This window comes from Symphodus melops (assembly GCF_947650265.1).
Source record: "Symphodus melops genome assembly, chromosome: 19".
NCBI classification, from domain to species: Eukaryota; Metazoa; Chordata; class Actinopteri; order Labriformes; family Labridae; genus Symphodus; species Symphodus melops.
Genome location: NC_136709.1, coordinates 3,902,680 through 3,923,843, shown reverse-complemented (window position 1 = coordinate 3,923,843; position 21,164 = coordinate 3,902,680). Strand labels below are relative to the sequence as shown.

The following is a 21,164-nucleotide window of genomic DNA, read 5'->3' as shown; positions in this document are numbered from 1 at the left end:
CAAAAATGTCATATCATGGGAGACGTTATTTAGGTTTACAAAAGTCTGTCAAAAAAAGAAAATGAAACAACTGCAGTGTGGTTCAGACAGGAGAGGGATGAAAGAGACACTAAGGACCGTTTGCTGAAGTTTATGACTGTGAAGAAAAAGGCTACTACAACTCAGGGAGATCAGAGGGAGGGCTCAAGTTCAGGAAAGGAGAACAAAGAGGGCACTGCATGAAATAATGATGAGAAGAAAAGACTCGGCTTCAGCTTAACAACTAAATATATAACAAAGGCCTGTGGAGTACATACTTCATTACACCTGAAAAGGGAAGTGAAACAGCACTGAGTTCGCAGCGTGAGCTCGACTGATTCCTTCATTCTGAGTGTGACAATAATTAGCAACGAAAGGAAACGTCTCGAAAAAGTAGCGGAGAGGAACATAACACATGTTCAGAACACTCTGTGAAGTTGGACTGGAATTTCAAGCTTTGAAAATGAAAAGTAATTTGATGAGTTGGAGTGGGAGACGAATATTAAGTGGAAGGAGTACGAGGAGAGAGATTCAAGACGGCGTTAAGTATATTGCATTTTCTCAAGGAAGTGATGTGGAAAAGTTTATTTTTCGACTGCTCGTGCTTGCTTTATGCCCTTTTGATTGGAAATAAACCTGATAGCTTCCCTCAACTGACCCTCTCAGGAGAGTCTTTTTCAAGAAGGTAAGGTTACCATTGCATCCCCATTTTAAAATCCCCTCAAGCAGGTAAACAAATCCCCTCCATGCCAAACTGTACTCTGCACATCCCAAATACAGCTATATTGGAGGATATGCTGAAAAATACCCATCAAGATTGAACGGTGTGAAGTATTATCAAGTAGGCCAATATCTCAGTTTCTTCCTGTCAACCATCGCTGCATACACTCACAGTTTGGAGCGAGCTCTAAGGTGTTTTGACACTTTCAGTGAATGTGCCGACTAACAGCAGAAGGGGGAAAGGATAGTGTCATAAACTTAGTATCAACAAGCTGACACTGAGGACTCATCAAAGTGTCACAGTTTCACAACTGCAGTGTGACAGTCCTACAGTGTGTCTGGTCTTGTGCCTCGGCTGCTGCTGTCACAAGAGCTTCCTGTCGGCAGCAGCCGCCTCCCGTTCCTCCATCAGCCTCAACTGCTCGTCTCCGTATTCCGTCCCATAGAGAGAGCCACAAACCTCCGATTTGAGCACAAGACCTTCAAACCCCCCTTCATCCATATTAGTTTGACATTAAACGGAGGCTCCTTGTCAGAAAAGAAATACAGAGCTTTCACGTCTCAGTGGAAAATGAGGGTTGGATGCACTACCATTCAAAAATACTACCAGGTTGCAAAAGATTACAAAGCTTAATGAAAAATGGGTGAAGTATCCCTTTAAGTTTAAGTCTACATAATGTGACCTATATAAAATATTCCACTGCAGCATTATTGTATGTCAAACTTAGACAAGAACACTAACATTTTATTATCAGCAATAAATGCCTCTTTATGCTGCACCTTCGCTACAGTGCTAAGGGCTAATTTCATGTTTGCACTTCTTAAAGGTTTTTTCAAAACTAGGAGGTTTCCTCTGTGGAGATACACAGGACAGACTGTGGGAGATAGAGGAGACGTGTGCATGCCGAGTGTAATAATTTGGCCCACACATCAACACGATCAGCAGTTACAGCAGCACAAGCAGCAGCAGCTCATGGAGGCAATTAACTTTCCAACCATTAGCGTCAAATTGCTGCAATTTGTGTCAAATTGTACTCATCTCAGAGTCATAACGCAGTCAAACATTAACCTACAGACATAATACACCTATTTTTGAATCAATGAGAGTTCTAATGTAGGAGCATATCAAAGCCATATAATGCTGAGGCTAAGAGGTACCTTTTATTAAAAAAAAAAAAAAAGTTAAAATATCAAAGTATATGGACGTTGTTTTTTTATGCTCCCGCCGACCAGTCTGCATTTGTGTGGTGATGTCGTTCAATATATCATGCATCATGAGTGTTGATGTACAGTACCACGGTCCGCATACAATCCCCCCAAATAGAAAAGCAGGGCCCATACCGTTATTTCACGTGTGTGTTTAGCACGTTCACAAACGTGAGCCAGTTTAATGAACACTAACACTCAGAGCTTGTGTTATTCTGTAGATTCTGCCGGGAGGGTCTGAGGCTTTCTTTGTGATATCAATACCATCATCTAAAGTGCTTTCAGCGTCAGATGTAAATACATTAGCAGCAGCCATATCAATTGTGGTGGAATGGAATAAGAAAATTATGGTGCTATTTTCATGCATTTGCCGGCAGCTATATGCAGGCATGATCCCCTGATGGGTTACTCCTGTCCTGCAAAGGCTGAGAAAACACAGAACTCAATAACCGGCGGCTTAGACTGACAAGCACTCAAGGACAGAAAGCTGATTTTTAGGTGCACCTTTCAGTCAAATGAAGCATAATACAATCAAAAGCTGACATTGCAGAGGGGACCATATACTGGAATTGACAGGCCCTGCTAAAAAAAATGTTTGGACTATAATGAGAAACATGTCCAAATGATGCAGATTGGTTTGGTTTCTTAGTTCCAACCCAATGGTGACATTCAGAAACATAAGCATGCACAAGCAACAGTGAGCTAATTACTGCCATGTGTTGAGGAAATGTATTCATTTGGTCACATTTGGACTCCACTCCTCTGCTACATTCTGATGCCATAAAATTATTGCTCGCTCCAAATTCTCAGGAGTGCCCAGGTCTCCGTGGTGACAGGGAGAATGCTAAATCTTGCATGTAAAGCAGAGCCCACAGTCCAGCTCTAGTCTGCGTGTGACACAAGACTGCCCTCCGATGGAAGGTCGATTCACTGCATCTGTGGCAGACTAATGTACCATAGAGATGTGTCGTCTTGTTTTCAGTGAAATCGATTGCTGTAGAGTGGCTCCTTGTTCACTTGACATTATTTTTTATATGAAATCAAAGAGATTGTACGAGAATGTTCAACAGTAGGGAAGCTGGCCTCTGCCTCTCCACTCAGTTTACCGATCTGTGGATCAGACTGGTTTGAATATTATACATTAGCTTTGCTTTGAATTATGGATTAGTAGTTTTCTGCCTGCAAATTGGTGTTTTCCTACCTTCAGCCACCTTAATCAATTCTTCATGCTACATGTTTCTAAAAGAATGAGGAATGTGCAAAGTCTTGGTGGAGACCTGGGAAGCTGCTTCATGTATTCAGAATGGGTGGTGAGGTCCTATTGTGAGTTGACGGAGGAGTGTCGTAACAATCCATACTAAAATGACAAACTGACAGCAGCAGAGAGGACAACAGATTTCAAGCTTGATTACAACAGGATGATTGGCTGGCTCACCACCAAGATCATGTCAGTGTAAAGTGTATAGGCAGAAGAAGGGTCGAGGAAGGGAGAGGGGAAAGGGGTCAAGGTAGGCTAGGATTAGAGGGGTCAAAGTGGGAGGGATTTGAGAGGAGTCTTTATGGAGGGTTTTGACAAACAGGCTGTAGGCTGTCGTCAATACTAATGCACAGGTGACTGAGGAGAGGATTAGAAACTCGCATGTGCTCATTACTCTAGGATTTATGTCATGAATTCATTTGCCGTTTTTGACTTTTCTGTGGTATTGTTGAAAAAATATCACAATTTCACTTTATTGGTGCCTCTTCATAAAAAGTTCTTCAAAAGTGGTAAAATCCCAGTATATAAAGGAAATAGGTCAGAAATGTGACAGAGAACCGTGTACAAACAGAATTAATTTTAAGTCACAAGCAAATGCTTGGTCACCACTCGGCCAGCCGGTTCTTGGACATTTTCCTGACAAAGATGAGCGAGAGGATGGATGAATTCTGATTCCGTTCACACTGCATCAACTGTAGTTTCATTTTACATTTTCATTCAGATCACCCAAGAGAAAATCTTCATCGATAGATTCAGACCGAGGCCATGCAATCAATTCTCTCATATCTGGGGTGCAGTGATTGGTTGTTCCAGCGCCATGTGTAGCATGGGACCTCTTGTACCTGTCACTTCCTATATGTCGGGTAATTCGTCTTCCTGCTGATAATATCATCTCGCCTCATAATTCATTGTTTGTCTCCACTGCAGATAGACGACAATAAATAGAACTCTGAGGATTCCTATGATGACTTCAGGATGAGTGTTTCCACTTATTTACTCAAAAAGCAACAGACAAGGATCCTCAAGGACTACCCGAGCTCATTATGTAAAAATTGAACATATTCCTCATTCTGCTCACAAACTCAAAATTAAACTGGAGAGATTACATTTTGTGCTAAATTAATGACTTTGCATGTAGGCAGCTATAATTAATCATTTGTTGGGTTCTTTCACCTGCTCTAAGCTCTCTGGCCCCCTGTCGAAGACCCCTGCACAAAAAAACATCTTGACATTTTTGTAATTACACCTTTTCTCTCCAGCACCAGGCAGCTCAGCAGCTGTTGACAAACTGAGAGGTCACATTGGCTCAGCGCGAGTTTAATAAGCCTTTTAAATATGGCAACAATGTCACACTTTTCTCGACAGATTCTCAGGCTGAAAATGTGCTTCGGAAATCCAATTACATCCAAACGGTCACAGTTACGACCATTTAAACCAATACTATTTTCAGGCTTGATTAAAGTTTCCTTTTAAACTTTGTCAAAAAAACATATCCAAAAAAACATGAGTCTTTTACTGCTCACATAGGCCAACGATAAACTCACAGTATAAGCTGCATTATCAGTGACTTTGAGTGTGGGCTCGTGTACGCAAGAGGTAAAGGAGAAGAGAGGCTGTGATTGGTTCTTCAGATTGGTAACTCATGGCAGACAGTGGTCGAAGATTTTGCAGGCTTACAACATGCTGCAGATAACAGAGTTTCCTGTTGCTCTGCATATAAAGTTATTCATTTCTGTCAGACCCAAAGTTTCAACCAAAATCTTAGAAAGTGTTTCTGGAGAAAATGACCAACCAAAATGTATTTGTGCTGATGCAGGTGGCTTCATTAGAGTATATATCTTATTTAATATGGCATGGTGGTCCTCTCCAAGAGAGATGTCATATTCACTGGCATCGTTTTCATATAAATGAATAATACCTGCAGAACATCTTCAATTAGCCGATGTTTTTTTCAGACCTGCTCCTCAAACCAATTTCCATTCCATGTTCTCTGAGTCCCTGAGTGAAGGTCCCCATCAAAGATCTCTGGAGTATATAAAGGCTGATTGAATTATGTGATTGATATTCAAAAATAAATGTTCCATGCAGCGTCAGCTTGTCAGATGTGCTGTGGCTAAAATACGATTATGAGGTCCTTGGCTTGGCTATTTCCAGTTTGTGCAAACTCAAAGAGAAATTGCAGCAGGACTGTACGGATGTTGTGTACTTCCAGACCTCAGAATGTTGCTTATAAAACAGACAGATATGAATACAGATGTCTCTGTATGAGCTACATAAACAAACCAGGCTATCAGCTAGAATGTTGACTTTATCTTTTAAATACATTGTAATTGTTTAATGCTTGTCACTGCTGTCAGTGTAGGTATCAGATGAAGTGTACAAACGCATGCAGCAGAAACGCTTGGTTTGATTTCTACTTTCCTGAAATGTCTAATGAGTGCTGTGATCAATCGATGACAGGAGGATTTTTTTGTGACAAAATACTCTTCACTCGTGTACAAGACAGGATAAGCAAACCCAAAAGAGATATTGTCTCGTTGAGGACGAACAAACGGCTAATGAACAGAAATGGAAAGTTAAACACATTAGCTTTACTTGGTTATCGTTTGACATAGGCAGAAGTACAATATATCTTACCATCTCAATGTGTCTAGATCCAAAGTGTTTCCTGCTTACTTATTGATGGGTTGAATAATGTAAATGTCCCTAAAGCTGAATCTATCAACAGACTGGATAATATTAATGCATCATATCACGGCCGTGGTTCTAATCTAACAGACAACACTGAGACTCTGTGCAGGCTGAAAGATAGACAATTTAATGTTCAGTGTGGAGCCATTATATACCGTTCAACAGGTGTCATAAATTCCTTCCCACTTTGGATATTTCTATACATGGTCTGGAGAATCACATCACCTTTACCCTTTCAATGTCAAACCTCTATTTGAAGAACAATTCCTCATTCTACTGTCAACTGAGGCCATACATTTATACTTTTGGAATACCTCTAATGACATGCTTCTCTTCAAATATGGTCATAGCTTCTCAGAATAGATCGTAGTCTGCTAACAGCAAAGTCACCTCTACAAAGTGTAACCAAACTTAACGTATTCACAGAAATTCGTACTATCACTTATGAACATGAAACTGTTCTAGCTATATAACTTCTTCTAACTTTTCAGTCCACAAGTTGTTTTTATTTTATTTGGGGGGGTGGGGGGATGGAGGAGGGTGAAATGCCTTCTTCTACTCTGCCTGTCTGGAGCAGCCTACAGCAAGGACTGAAGCTGTCTGGCTCGGTTCCTCTCAGGAATTTTAAAGTCCTTTAACAAAAACCTGGAGAGAGAGAGCCTGTGGGAGTTTCTTTCCATACGTAGTGTTTTTAAAGTCCAGCTGTCACTTTGCAGAGTTGAATCTTCTGTTTTGACCTATTTTCACATTTCTTTCTGTATATTGGATTACCTTTCAGCACGTGGGTTTATGTTGTTTTGCAGCTATAGGCTTAACAAAGTTTCCGAAGTTGCAGCATCAGATGTTAAAAATTGAAGCCAAACCAGAAGGGCAAAATAAATGTAGTTCCTCCACTGTCCACTTGAGCCTGGCTGCAAAAGCAAAGTATTCTTCTTATTTAAAGTGTTTTGAGGACGTACAATGTTTTTTGTTAACATGTAGCCTCTGAACACGGGGCAATTCGGGACAAAGCTGATCTGACTGATGGTGGATGCATGTAGCTGTTTGCAGTGAAGCATCCTTAATCATTTAGCATCCTTAATACAGCCGGTTAATACATCTATTATTAGATTTAAGATTGAACATTGCAACCACATGTGGAGGCTTCAAAATGCTTTTTCAGTAACCAATAAATGATGTCATTGATGAAAGTCGCCTGCTAACTAACAAAGAACAGTAGGCTTGGTCTGAAGCTGTACATTGATCTTGGCCTGTCGGATAAACTTTGCAACTATTTATGTCACTAATGAAACGATAACTTTACAAGCAGAGCACAAAGATAACAGTTTAGGGAAGACCAACAACCTAAAGACAGACTCTATGCTGGCCTCCAGCAGAGAGGCTGCCATATCAATGCCTCCCTTTCTTCCCATGTTAAAGATCTGGGGCCAGACATGGCATCCATAAGGTCCAACCATGTTCTTGAAGGCATCTCCTTGACTCGTAAATGTCCGACATATTACATTCTCAGCAAACCTTCTCAGACAACAGACAGTTGGATCCAAATATAGCCTAACTGCTGCTGTGAGATATTTTACCTTGATGTGGTTACAGTTTCTCAAACCTAGAATCAGTTACTCTTAGATTGCACACAGATCCAAAAGATTCACCCACAAAGCCACCAAAGCGAACGAACCCATGGAAATTCCTTCTGACACAGTTACTTGAGTCTTTTCCATCGGAAGTCTGGAATACTGATTTTATCTTCCTGCTGCAATTCCCACCTGGGTCACACACGGCTGCAGATCAGACTCATTATTAGTGTACAGACATCAAACATCTAAGAGGCTAATACAGTATCAATACGTATGACCTCATCAGCTCCTCCCACAGGCGCATGCAATTAACGGCCTAATCATGAGGTGCACACAAAAGGCAAGTCCCATGTATTCAGCATGCAAAGTTATGCGCGCCATAATTAATTTGCCATTAAGGCTGGATTGATGTCGCCGTCATGATGCAGACAGCCAAGCCATAATTGCCTCTGGTGTTGCATGCACAGCTTTGCCTCATTACTGAAACAGATGCTAATTTAGCCAGGCGGCTTCAGGTTGTCAGGTGCCTGTGTGTAATGTGTGTGTGTGTGTCTGAGCGGATGGTTCCGCTGCGTTGAGCTACACTGTACTGTTCACTGTAGAGCGGATGTTGGAAAAATCCTCATAATATGCAGCATCATGTGTGCGAGAAAAATAGATTTTATTGTTCTGTGCATCTTTGATCGTAATGAAAAAGGAGAAACAGGCGTAATCACTCGTGCAAACAAAACGCTCCGCTGAAGTATAAAGCTGTTCCACTCAATGACTTGCTTTTGAACATCTTTGTTTGTCCTGTTGTTCGATTTAAGTAGGATAATTATAAGCCTTGTTCATGTTCCAAAAAAGAAATAAACACATGATTAAGATGAATAATCACTTTTATTCTTATGACAATAATCCAAATGACTCCATTAACGACAATGACTTCCACTATTGGGAGATTAACTACACTCATACAAACAAATAAAAAACTACAAAATATATTTCCCCCCCTCTGAAGTTCAGTTCTTTGACGACTTCTCCGTTTTTACTGTGGAGAAACAGGCGTGTCAGAGCCGACTCGTCGGAGCCTCACATCTTCTTGGCCCTTTTCTTGGGTCTCTGATTGAAAACAGGCGAGGTCCCCATCAACGAGTCGGGCGAATGGGAGGCGTAGCTGCCATCGGACGCTGCTCCTGCAGGGGAGGGCGCCATGGCTCCTCCTGACTCGCTCATGGTGGACATTGGCCCGCCCTCCTCGAACACGTCTCCACCCAGGTGATGGTGATGGTGGTGGTGGTGATGATGATGATGCCCGGCGCTCTGGCCTTCGTCGGCGTCCTGCGGCTCCATTTTTACCTGCGGCCACAGTGGGGAGTTGTTGGCCCCGCCCCCACCTTAAACAAGAGAAGAAGAATACATTTAGAAAATGTTTTGATTCAAAGAAAAAAAGTTTGTTACCAACAGAATAAAAACAGAGACAAGAAGAGGACAGTGAAAGAATCGTGATACGGCTGCTTCTGTTTCCTGATACGGTTCAGTGATCGTCATCAAACTTAGACTGAGACACTGAGACATCTCAAGTTTTCTGATGTGCATGAATATAATGTCGTAAAATGTATTTGATCAGTTCGAATGGCTTCATGGAGTTGTTAATCTATGCTTTTATATAAAAGGGTTCAACCTGGGGAGTCTGCCCACTTCAATCTACTGCTGCTGGATGTTGAAATGAAAGTAAAGCAATCAGGTCTGAGAAGACGAGCCAAAAAGAAGGAGGATATGTTTTTGAATACGTTTTAGGCTTTTAACCAAAGGGACTAAGTGTTCTGCTAGGTGCGTTTGGGGAAAAAAAAGAAAGAAGAAGAAGCCGCTCGAGGTCATGGAAGGTTTCTTAATGAGGAGAGAAAGAGGCCAAAACAACCTCACTGACTGTCACCTGTGTGTCTGTGCAGGAGGAGGGCATTGGTTGCAGATTAGTTGCTCTGAGAAAGAGATGTAACAGAAAGAGACGAGTGTGCTCGAATAATCCCCTACAATGTAGAAATAATCAAGAAGCAGCCTCGCAGGAACAAAACAGAAGAAGACAGCGACCCTCAATCCCAAGAACACAAACGTCACGGCAGAAAGCAGAACGTCGGTTCAAACAGGAACGCTGCTCTCACCTGAGGTGTGAGGGGAATGATCTCCATCCAGCCCCCCAGCCAGCCTCTCACCGTGGGCGCCGAGGACCCCCATGGGCAGCGCCTGGTCCCCGGAGGCCAGGTCAGCCTCGGGCTCCTCACTGACGGGGAAGGAGATGTCGCTCATGGGCTCCTCCTTGATCCTGGGGGGCTTGGAGTCTTCCAGAGCTTTCTCTGGGTTGACCAGGCGCTCGTATTCCTCGGACAGATCCTTGCTCACCTGGAGGAGAAAAACCTTTAGAGTGAAGAAATGGAACCCAAGCGTCTACACGGCGTGTTATTTCAACTATAATTAGAAGAGCAGACACATTTGTTGGCATGTTAGATGTCGGTTTAACTGCCAAACAGTTCCATGAACAGTGATGAGCCACTCTCAACATGCACTCACCTGCAGCATGTAGCTGTGATAGTCTTTGATTCGGACTTGCCAGAAGTGCTGCAGGGCCAGCACGCTGCCGATGCCGATCTCATGGAACACCTGCTCCACCACGTCTGGGAAGGGACTCGCTCCCAGCCGAGCCTCCCGGTCCACTGCCACTCGCAGCAGGCGTGTGACGCGCAGGTAATGCTCGTGGACCATGTCGGTCAGGGTCTCCAGCACACTCTCCTGGGCCGACTCGAATCCAGCATGGGCCAAGACAGTGGCTACTGACTGATAGAGGAACTGTCTGCAGGAGGGCCAACTGAGCTCTGTGACTGGCTCACCTTTACCCCTTTTTTAGGAGAAAAAAAAAGGAGATGGGAAAATGATGACTGGCTGCCAAATCTAGCTGGTATGATGTAAAGTATATAATATCTAAACTGTGTAGAACTGATAAGATATTAGTTGACCACATTGTAGCACAACGTCTTGAGAAGCAAAACAGCTTGACATACTTATAAAAGTCACTCTCTGGGTCGCTGTGTCGGAGCTGGAAGGGCTGCTGAGGGGCTTTGCTGTCCGCAGGCAGCAGGTCATCTGGCATGACAGGTGGGGTGGGAGGACGCAGGGGCAGGCTGGCATCAGTCTCCTCCAGCCTGCTGCCCCCCTCAGACAGCCCTGTGCCCTGACCCTGAGTCTGGGCCTGAGCCGCTGCCAGCAGACCCCGAAGACGGCGGGCGTGCTGACACAGCTGCACTGTGTGGATGGTGAGGCTGCAGGGCTCTGACGGGATGTCCAACATGGTGGTGGGCCTTGGTCGCTGAGCTGAGGGCTGGTGCAAGGGAGGGTCCTGCATCTCCACAGAGCGGAACTCACGCTGGAGCAGGTCAAAGGAGCTGCGACTCGGAGGAGCCCCTGCAGGTCCAGGTATCTCACCCCAGTAACGCATCATGATGAGCGATCAGGGACGAGGGCCAGATTTCAACTTGACCAAGTCTGAAACTGTTCAAAAGGTAGAGAGGAAGTCAGAGTTACCATTGTATTCAAGGATGACTCAAGTGGAAATAAACTCTGATTTCAAGAGACATTAAAAAATAATAATTTTAGATGTATACTGTACATATAGGTGTAGTGCAGGATATACCAGATTATCTTTAAGCCTTCATAGAGCATAGCCACTTCTAAATCTCCTCTGATTCACAACATTCATTATTGACAATGTTTTAAAGGATGCTGCAATTTTTTTTCCAAGAATAATGAATGAATGATCCTTCCTTCTCTGTCTCTAAATGCCTGGTATGCACTAACTACAGTGAGCAGTCTTAAAAGCCTCTGTTTTTATCCTATAGTGAAGTATATTCACCACTACACACTTCAAAGTGTCTATTTAAAATCATTGAAATGTGTTTTGCTGATACCCAGTTGCAGACTACATTTAGTGCATATATCTGAATCTTAAAGCATTCTTTAAGACTATTGAAACTATTAACTTGTATTGTCGCTGTTTTAAATGTGAATTTTAAAGGAAACATTTTTACAAGTTAGGATCAGCTCGAGCTGCCGGCATACAACAAGTGATAATACTGCAAAAGGGAAAGTTGAAGCTGCTGTTCAAGTGAAGTCGAGGTTTATATAGTTTATCCGTTGAAATTGAAGGAAAAAGACAAATGATGTTTTACTACGACATTTGTTTCTGTTATTTTCCTGCATGAGAACACGAGATAACAAATACAACATCATTGTATCAAACTACAGGCCAGCAGACCCAGAATGAATAGCTATAGTTTAATAGTCTAGTATAGTTTTATAATTTTTAAAAGTAAGAAACACTTGTATTACTCACATTTAACAAAGGTGGATGATTCGTTTGTTTATGTTTGAGCCAATATTTTTACAGGAAGTTGGACAGGAACTACGTCATGTAGTCCTCGTTGTAAAAAGCTCGGGTAGTAACTTTGGTTCCGCAACAAACATTAAGTTGTTTGTATAAAACAAACATGTTTACAGTCATGCAGTATTTGCGTTTTCAGATTATTTTCAAAAACGTGGTGCTACATCACATTTTTATTGACCTTTTTGGTTATTTTTTTTTTATAAAAGCACAAAAGACCCGGACGAATTTCACAGTCGTACCAAATAAACATGGCGGCCCCCTCGCAATCGGACGTGTGTGAGAAAATTACGAATGAAGAAAATAATTCTGCGATGGACACCGGCGAGTGTTTGGGAAAGGAAAAAGACGGTGGCGAACAAGACGAGAGAGACGTAAAGGAAGCGGAACCTGAAACGGAGGACACTTTTAAGATACCCACTCTTTTCGCCGCTCCTTCCCTCAGCAGCAAACGCAGCACAGGTGCAAACAAAAACCACACAACAGAGGCCGAAACTAAAGGTTTGACAGAAAACAATGAAGCCGAACTTGGGACTCCTACGATCGGAGACTCTGTGTGTCCTGTTCGTGAAGACACACCGGCTGGAAAAGTCCAAGAAGAGGACTCAGAGAGAGAGACAGAAAAGACTGTGGCTCCTGTCAAAATCAAACAGGAAGTTAAACCCCGCGTGCTCCCTAAAGGTCCCCCAGCTGGTAAATTTCCCCCTATCCCGTACGCAGAGCCGCCCTGGGGGGGCTCAGCTCCAGATGTCCCGTATGCTCTGGAGATCCTGAAAAACGGCACCATAGTGGACACAGTTCCCCTCACACATAGAAGTTACTTCGTGGTTGGACGTTTACCCATCTGTGACGTTTCACTGGAGCACCCCTCCATCTCCAGGTACCATGCTGTGCTCCAGTACCGAAGACAGGCCGGGGGGGAGGGGGAGGGGGAGGAGGAGGAGGAGGGGTGTGCTGGGGAGGAGAGGGGCTTTTACGTCCACGACCTGGGCAGCACACACGGCACTGTGGTGAACAAGAACAAGATCCCTCCGAAGACCTTCATCAGAGTGCGCGTGGGACACGTGCTGAAGTTTGGGGGGAGCACGAGGCTTTTTATCCTGCAGGTAAACCAGGGTGCTGATGGCGCAAACGACCTGCAGCACTTCTTATGATTGTATTAAGGACAAACGCTCACTCTTGACTTGTCCAACTCGGCTGCCAGGATACCAAAACAGAAATTCATCATGCACCAAATAGTGGCAATCTTTATTAAGAAAGAAACATGTTAACATCTCTTGTCCAGAAATACATTATGCAGCGTGTTTTTGTCGTCTCACAGGGTCCAGAGTTTGACGAGGAAGAGGAGTCTGAGCTGACCGTGACAGAGCTGAGGGCGAAAGCCCAAAAACAGAAGGCCGAGCTGGAGAAGAGGATGATGGGAGATGGACTCGATGATGATGATGATGACGGGGAGGAGAGGGTTGACAAGGAGGAAGATGAGGAAGGAAAGAGCAACAAGGGCCGCAGCAAACAGTCAAACGAAGACTCGGGCTGCTCGTGGGGAATGGGTGAGCCTTTTTTTGGAACAGAGCAAACTGGAGGATGCTATACGACCTTATTTACTCATCTGTGTCATCTTTACGTTCTCTCCTGTCTCCGGGTCTCCGGGTCTTCTCTCCCTGCAGCCGAGGAAGCTGCGCCGGAGGAAGATGAGAACGAGGAAAACCCTTTCTCAACAGAGTTTCAGGAGGACCAGGAAGCTGCGTACCTGAAAGATCCGAAGAAGGCTCTGCAGGGCTTCTACGACCGAGAAGGTGACCGTCCACACTCTGCTTATTCCTCAGTTTGTCTGTTTTTACTTTAACTGTTGGTCCTTCTGTTGTAGGAGAGGAGCTGGAGTTTGAGTATGAGGACAAAAGTCACGGCAGCTGGCTCTGCAGAATAAAGTAAGTCAGCTGATTTTTTAAATATAAAGACATGAAAACGCGTCCTTTGTGTATGGAGGTATGACGTTCATGTGAATGTGTCTGTAAGGCTTCCGGTGGACGACGCCAAGGGCCGGCAGCTCGTAGCCGAGGTCACGCACACGGGGAAGAAGAAAGAAGCAGCCGTCCAGTGCTGCCTGGAGGCTTGTCGAATGCTGGAGGCCAGAGGGGTGCTGCGCCAGGAGGCCGGTGTGTGCCCCCCCCTCCCCCCTCCCCCCTCCCTTTGATTCACGAGACACAGCCGGTAAAAGGACAGCTCTGACGTATCGTTGTCTGGCTTTACATCCTGTTTGCAGTGTCCCGTAAGCGTAAGAAGAAGAACTGGGAAGATGAGGACTACTACGACAGCGACGACGACACATTCCTGGATCGAACCGGCACCGTGGAGAAGAAGAGGCAGGAGAGGATGAAGAAGGCGGGAAAGATTGAGGAGCGGCCTGAGACCTATGAGTCATTGGTAAAAGAAAACAATCCTGTGCTTTTGAGTACTGCTGAAGATCAGCTGATTCACATAGACTTGAATCTTCACCGTGACCTTACTTAGGCTCTTATTTTGGAAGTGCATAAAACAGTTTGACAACTTCAAAAGAAACATTCATGCACATAATCTATTTGAAGTTTTAATAAGCAAAACAGATGTTTCAATTCTCGGTCTCACATGGTCTAAAGTACATGATGCAACTTTCACTTGTCCAATCTCCTGTTACATGAGAGCCTCATGGGAACATGTGTTCATCTTTTGGAAAGGCTGATTTCACAGATCACGAACCCATGACAGAAACCGTCCAGTGCTCTTATATGTGGACTTTTCCTTCTACGTGGATGTATTTGGTCATAAACCGTATCCATCGCTGCTTTAATAACTGCACGTTTGGAGGCAGTGGTGAGTCTGGTGACAGGAAATGAAAAGTTAAGAGATCACCACAACTGTCGCAATGCTTCCTAAGAGGGAAATGAATATCTGTTTTTGAGTTTCGTGTTCATAAATGAAGTCGTTTTGAGTCGTTTCACTCAAAAAAAACCCCAAAAAACACACAAACTGAAACACATGTGCCAGAGACATGAGACATCTCAACCAAGTCCGAACCAACACATGGAGAGTCTTTTGGTCTGGAATCAGACTTGGTGGTTGAACCCCCCTACACACACACACACACACACACACACACACACACACACACACACACACACACACACACACACACACACACACACACACACACACACACACACACACACACACACACACACACACACACCCTGTTAAAGCATCTCATAAAGCAGTGTGTGTTCTGAAAAGATCAAGATAGATCCAGTGCATGAAAAACAAACAAACACAGTGACTAAGAAGTAAACGGTTAACTAAGCAGAGTGTGTCGCTGAACAGAAGACAAGTGAACCAATAAATACACATCTATTAAAGAGACGAGTGGTGTCTAGGTTCACATCAGTCCTCTGAAGAATGAATCACAGTGATATGGTGAACTTCAGCCGCTGTAGAGCACGAGCTGTTTGTTGGAAAAAAAAAAAAAGCAGACGTGATTACGGCAGCTGCCAAACCAAACTCTACCAACGAGCTGGTTTGTAGTCATCGTTGTAGTTTGTCGTCGCCCCAAACGAGTGTACGAGCCAAAGACATATCCAGTCCTAACTTGTCTTCAGTCTCACTGTGTAAAAACAGAAATCAGGAGAGAATGGTATGGTGAACCGTATCAGGAGTACGTCCCTAAAACCGACGCCTGCGATTCAACTGGACAAGAAGCTGCCACTAAAACTGCTTTTAGGTATTTGATTGATAGCAGAAAGCTCTGAGACCTCGGACATTGTTTGATGGAAGTCGCCTCTCTGTGCTTCTTTGCTGCGGTCTCATTTCTTGTCCTCGGCTCCACTCGAGCAGCCCGTCTGCTCTCTGGCTGCTCAATCAGTCACCCGCGTCTGAGGAGCCCTCTTTGACGTGACGTGTGTTAGAGTGCACGTGTGCCGTATTGATGCACAAGCTGTAGCTTTTCCGTGTGTTAAATTTGTGTTTGATTTTCATGTAGGTGGACAAACTGTCCTCGGTGGAGCGGGAGCTGGCAGAGACTCAGAAAAAGCTGAGTGATGCTCGAGGAGGTGAGTCACCATGACCCGGCTGTTCTCTGTACCTACACATTCCATGTCCCCCCCCCCCCCCCTCTCTCCCGCTCTCCCGTGTTACCGTATGTTTTCACCCCTCCGCTCAGACTCCTCCGGCTCCTCCACCGAGGACTCCCTGGACGCCTTCATGAGCGCCGTGCGCAAAGAGGCGGCGCTGGACGCCGTGGAGCGACGGAAGCTCCACGTGCACGTCGCAGATTTGCGCAAAGAAGCTCAGAGGCTGCGCAAACTGGTGGAGCTGACGCGGCCCGCGCAGATGCCCTCACTGGTGCCGAGGTTAGACACTCACTTTCACGCTAAGCACTTCCCCAAACTAAAAACAATCTAAGGAGCATCTCTGAAAGCTTCCCCCGGGAGGCCACATTTAATCCGATGTTTTGCTGTGATAGTGGAAGCTCCGAGCCAGAGAAGCCTAAAAAGACCATGCCGCTATTTGGAGCCATGAAAGGAGGACGCAAATTCAAACTGAAGACAGGCACCATCGGGGTAGGTGTTGTTTCTCATGTTAGATCACTCAGGCCGACTCTTTCATTCCTCTAGAAAGCATTTCTGTCTCTGCTTCCTCCTCCTCCTCCTCCTCCTCCTCTTTTATTGATGTTTTCTTCTCGTCTTGTAGAAGTTGCCTCCTAAGCGTCCCAACTTGCCCGCGGAGCTGTTCAACATGAAAGAGCTCGCACCTGCTGGAGAGGATGTAGAAGTAGAAGAAGAAGAGGAGGAGGAGGAGGCAGGGAAAAAAGCCGAGGGGAACGACGATGAAGACTGTGAAGATATCACCGACGTGGATGTTGACCGTGAGGAGTCCAGCGCATCCGTGTCTCAGGACGGCTCTCCCTCGAGGCGGCAGCCAGCGAAGTCCCAGAAGCAGAAAGGTAAAAGCCAGGAGAAGATATGAAAGAGGAGACATGCGGCCGTGTGTGTGTGCACCACAGTCTGCTCACAAGTTTGAATACGAGTGTCCCAGGCCACTAGGGGGCAGTATATCTGTTACATAAACAGCACACTCCTCACTGTGTCCATTTAGTTTATTGAGGAGGAAATTGGGGGAGGAAATTTTTTTTGTGGTTTTAAAGACAGAAAAATTCAATCTGTTATCTTTTCTGGGAATTGTAGTTTTTGAAATGGTGTTTTCTGTACTTGTCCTGAGATGTTTGTGTGTGTAATTTGGCACTAAATAACTACAAATTAGATGAATTTATTCAGCCCTTACCTGCAGCAGTCTGTGACATCAGAGATGTTAAAAATACACAACTCAATTATGCCTTTATTCTTGAGATAAGACAGATCATGTAACACGCAGGAGAGGAGCCACAGGTTCGTTTCGAGGACTACATGCTCTGTACATTGATCATGTGTCGTCAGCTTGTATAATGCTTTATTTATACGACAGAGCAAAGCCACAAACAGAGGAGCAGTGATGAGTCTGCAGAAACAGCAGAGCAGGTTCCTCAGATCAGCAGCAAGACCAAGACCAAGGCCGTGGTCCCGTCCAGCTCAGGTAGGTTCTCTGTCTCTGTGTCACAGAGGATGACTTGAGTGTGATGGATCCCCTCTGATGATCTCAACCCACTGTACGTGTCCGCAGAGTCCAAGGCAGACGCTGACACTGAGCCTGCAGCACGGCCGAGTCCCAAAAAGAACGCCAAGAAGAAAGCGATGGGTCCCAGCAGGGTAAATCCTAACGCCACTCCTCCACGTGAAAACAGCAGCCACTTTCATGTCACGTCATTTGTGGTTGAATTTTCTCTCCACAGCCTCCAGTGCAGCTCTCAGGGCAGTATCCAGAGGACGACCCCGATTATTGTGTCTGGGTTCCTCCTGCAGGTGAAGAATCTGACTGAGCTCACTCTCAGCTCTAAAACATAGACATTAACTCAGTGACGTACAAACTGGTTTCTGAAGTCGCCTTATTGGAAATGTCGCCTCAAACTAACTTTCAGTCAACTCAGCAACACGCACGGAAGAAGAAGCCGAGACGGGTCTTAAACCTCCAAAAAGCTTCAACGTTTGAATAGAAAGCATTTATTGTCATTATACTATTCTACAACAATATTATTTGGCTTCACTTGAAAGTGCACAGAGCTGAAAAGAACACACAAAAGAGGACTATAAACAAGTAGCTGTAATGAAGGTAAGCTAGGCGATGTCTGGTTAAGTTATTTACAGGTAGCAGCATCTGAACCTTCAGATCCTTTGTCTCTCTGTTTGCTATCTAAGAGCACTCTCTGGATTCTGTCCGTGCAGTAAATATCTGTGTGTACATGGGTCAACTCGACACCAGCCCAGTGTCATGCTGTGACGATGACAGACGGCCTTCTTTATTAGGACTTACTGTTGATGTACTCCGCTGCGTCTGATGAGCGAAGTGCGTTCCTGGAACAGTCGATGTAAGAACTCGCGTGTTCATTGGAGACTTAATGAGGCAGAGTAAAAAGGCCTTCATGGTGTCCACGTGCAGCAACAATTCTATTGTGAACTGAGGAAGTCGGATCAAGATCGCAGTTAGTTCACGATGGTCCGCTTGAATAGAAACCGACATTAAAACAGCTGCCGGCTGTGTTTATTTTCCTTTCGACATGTAAATACAACCTGTGTTTCTAGCTCAGTGTTTTTTTATGTTTATTTTTTTGGGGTGCTGAATCTTGCTTTTCTTCCCCCACAGACCAGAGTGGAGACGGCCGCACACACCTCAACGACAAGTTCGGCTACTGAGCTCGTTTGTGTGTGTGTGTGTCTACTCCATCAGCCTCCAAACAGCAGAGAGCACCTTCAACACAGAAGCTTCCTGTCTCCTTCACGCTGACTGTTAAGTGTGTGTGTGTGTGTGTGTGTGTGTGTGTGTGTGTGTGTGTGTGTGTGTGTGTGTGTGTGTGTGTGTGTGTGTGTGTGTGTGTGTGTGTGTGTGTGTGTGTGTGTGTGTGTGTGTGTGTGTGTGTGTGTGTGTGTGTGTGTGTGTGTGTGTGTGTGTGTGTGTGTGTGTGTGTGTGTGTGTGTGTGTGTGTGTGTGTGTGTGTGTGTGTGTGTGTGTGTGTGTGTGTGTGTGTGTGTGTGTGTGTGTGTGGTCACAGCGTAGAAGAGACTTGCAGAGATACTATCTGCTGCTTTTATTTATCATTTGGAGATATTTGCATTCTGGGAAAGCAATCCATGACACTTAACATGAAAGTGTTGGGCCTGGGGAATTACCCCCCTCAGAGCACTGGGCACTCAGCCTTCTGGCACTCCCCTCCATGATAATAACAGAGATGTGAAGCACTTGAATTGTGTTCTTTTTTTTATTTGTATTCTCTATCCTTCAGGCAGAAAATAGAAAGGGACAGAGTGGGAGCGGTCTGCTCTTTGGATGCTCCTCTCACCGTTAAGTCCACCTGACATCCAATCTGCATCGCTCCCCTCTTTGGCTCGAGTCGATCGCTGGCATAACCTTTTTTTTTTTTTTTCCTCCAAAGGAGAGTGAGTAGTAAGAAGGGAGAGAGAGGGAGAGGGAGAGCATTGAAGCAGCTTTTCTGACCATCTGGACACTTGGATGGCTTACTGGATGAAACGCAAGCTGATAATGAGTCAAGCTAAGTGGAGTGTGTGTGTGTGTCTACGATGACACACACACACACGCAGCCCAACCTTCTCAAAGTTCTCTTTTTAACAAGATTGTCTTTATGAGCGAGTCAGCTGTGTGTGTGTGTGTGTGTGTGTGTGTGTGTGTGTGTGTGTGTGTGTGTGTGTGTGTGTGTGTGTTTGCCTCGAGCAGGATTCCTCACTCTGAAATCCCACTCAGTGCTGTTCTGTTGGTTTCCTGCCATTTTTCCACCCTCTTTGCTGTCGTCTTAACCTAAAACACAAAGTAAAGAATGTATTTTGTGATACAAATGTAAAATAAAAGTGTCTGTAAATAGCCTGCAAGCTGCTTCAGGTTTTTTGTTCTTTGCCTTCATCTTGATTTTCCAGCCGTCTGTCCTCTCCTGGCGTTCGCTTCGGGGGCTTCTTCGCACCCAAACCCAGACTTGACGTCAGAGTTTCTTTCCCTCTCTTCCAGGCGCTCTCTCTCACACAAAGAGCGTTTCTCAGGGGTATGATCTGGCACAAAGAGGCTTGTGGTCTTGGCTGCAGATCTTTGCTGTGATGTTCTGTGCTGTGACCTACTAATCACTGATGGAAAGCATTCCTCTGCGTGGAACTCATGAGAGGAGTCCTCTGTGCTTCCACCTCATAAATCCTCCTCCTGAACACTGAAGACGATGCTCCGCAGAGAAAACTCGGGGGTTGAGCACTTCTTCATTTTCTAGACAGTGCAATGGTTCTTCACGGGCTTTATTGTTGACCTGTTACCTCACTATAGATCGACTGCCTCTGGAACATCAGCTCCAAATATCATTGTATCATATTCTGGCATGTGCAGACATTACTCAAGTTAGTTGTCGTCATGTTAAAATACTGACGAATGAGAGCACAGTGAAGGACTAACAACCTGCTGCACATCCAAATACAGACGATAAATGAGTCTAACATTAGATTCTGTCTGATAGCATCATGTGTAAGTCAGCAGGACATACAGTATACTATTAAAGCAGCAGCAGGGGTCATGATGGGCTCAGAGCAGTTGACGATACTAGATGTCAAACACACTCTATTGTGTCTTTAACTGATTCATTCAGCGTTTTCTTCTTAGCTGCAGAGAACCAGAGTGGAGATGGAGAGACGTGGAGAGAAACTGACATGTTTATTTATGATCCCTGATTTCATCTGTTTGTTTTCCTTTCATTTAAATTAAACCGTAAACCCCAGTTTGCACAAGGCTGCGTTTAGTCTTTGCTAGCTAACTTTAAGACGATCAAGCTCTAAAAGGTGAACAAGCATGCTAGCAGGTAATGAAAGCAGAATATCACTGCATGTCTATAAAAGTATATATTTTTGAAAGTTTATTTCGCTTTTTGTTTGGTTTAATAATGACTGATTAAGAAACATTTAACCCATCAGAAACAACCTGAACGTCGAAATGGGAAATGTGGAGTTTCAAATGATTTGGATCGTTTTAAACCAGAAACTTTAAAAATCCAAGGATGAAGCCTGAGTGACTTCTGCCTTCTGTTCCTGCAGGAGGCTCGCTGGCAGCAGCCGCCACGATGGGAACGCTGTCTCAGGCTAACTCTCAGTCAACCTAACCTAAAGTTTTTAAACCTCTAGACAAA

The 21,164-nt window shown here is 44.7% G+C and overlaps 2 protein-coding genes and 1 long non-coding RNA gene across 4 annotated transcripts; 2 read left to right on the top strand and 1 right to left on the bottom strand.

The window, feature by feature from the left end:
- Positions 1 to 8,327: 8,327 nt before the first annotated feature.
- On the bottom strand, positions 8,328 to 12,388 carry supt7l (SPT7 like, STAGA complex subunit gamma). Of its 2 annotated transcripts, none has more exons than XM_079369923.1 (5): positions 12,300 to 12,388; positions 10,503 to 10,989; positions 10,015 to 10,339; positions 9,609 to 9,846; positions 8,328 to 8,843 (listed from the first exon to the last, which is right to left on the bottom strand). In XM_079369923.1, the coding sequence occupies exons 2-5, from the start codon at positions 10,937 to 10,939 to the stop codon at positions 8,539 to 8,541; spliced, it is 1,305 nt and encodes a 434-aa protein (XP_079226049.1). In that variant the 5' UTR covers positions 10,940 to 10,989; positions 12,300 to 12,388; the 3' UTR covers positions 8,328 to 8,538. The 2 variants fall into 2 exon arrangements, with proteins under 2 accessions (XP_079226049.1, XP_079226048.1); XM_079369922.1 differs by lacking the exon at positions 12,300 to 12,388 and adding an exon at positions 11,831 to 11,933.
- Positions 12,035 to 18,797, top strand: slc4a1ap (solute carrier family 4 member 1 adaptor protein). Its single transcript, XM_079369920.1, has 14 exons — positions 12,035 to 12,984; positions 13,200 to 13,428; positions 13,546 to 13,674; positions 13,746 to 13,806; positions 13,895 to 14,034; positions 14,142 to 14,302; positions 15,888 to 15,957; positions 16,068 to 16,257; positions 16,371 to 16,467; positions 16,598 to 16,850; positions 17,369 to 17,476; positions 17,564 to 17,649; positions 17,733 to 17,802; positions 18,641 to 18,797. Exons 1-14 carry the CDS (start codon positions 12,130 to 12,132, stop codon positions 18,688 to 18,690), a joined length of 2,499 nt encoding a protein of 832 aa, XP_079226046.1. The 5' UTR covers positions 12,035 to 12,129; the 3' UTR covers positions 18,691 to 18,797.
- A 164-nt stretch (positions 18,798 to 18,961) lies between these two features.
- On the top strand, positions 18,962 to 19,878 carry LOC306840559. The gene is made up of 2 exons (XR_013781347.1): positions 18,962 to 19,683; positions 19,724 to 19,878. It is a non-coding gene; the product is annotated as an uncharacterized lncRNA (long non-coding RNA).
- Positions 19,879 to 21,164: the final 1,286 nt, after the last annotated feature.

What these genes read in the sequence shown, in the direction of transcription:
- supt7l (XM_079369923.1), bottom strand. Translation starts at nt 10,939, where the DNA reads ATGATGCGTTACTGGGGTGAGATACCTGGACCTGCAGGGGCTCCTCCG. An exon ending in CCAGAGAGTGACTTTTATAA is followed by an intron (nt 10,340 to 10,502) that starts GTATGTCAAGCT and finishes CTCCTAAAAAAG; the next exon opens with GGGTAAAGGTGAGCCAGTCA. An exon ending in ATCACAGCTACATGCTGCAG is followed by an intron (nt 9,847 to 10,014) that starts GTGAGTGCATGT and finishes TTTCTCCTCCAG; the next exon opens with GTGAGCAAGGATCTGTCCGA.
- slc4a1ap (XM_079369920.1), top strand. Translation starts at nt 12,130, where the DNA reads ATGGCGGCCCCCTCGCAATCGGACGTGTGTGAGAAAATTACGAATGAA. An exon ending in AAGCGATGGGTCCCAGCAGG is followed by an intron (nt 17,650 to 17,732) that starts GTAAATCCTAAC and finishes TTCTCTCCACAG; the next exon opens with CCTCCAGTGCAGCTCTCAGG. An exon ending in TGTCTGGGTTCCTCCTGCAG is followed by an intron (nt 17,803 to 18,640) that starts GTGAAGAATCTG and finishes CTTCCCCCACAG; the next exon opens with ACCAGAGTGGAGACGGCCGC.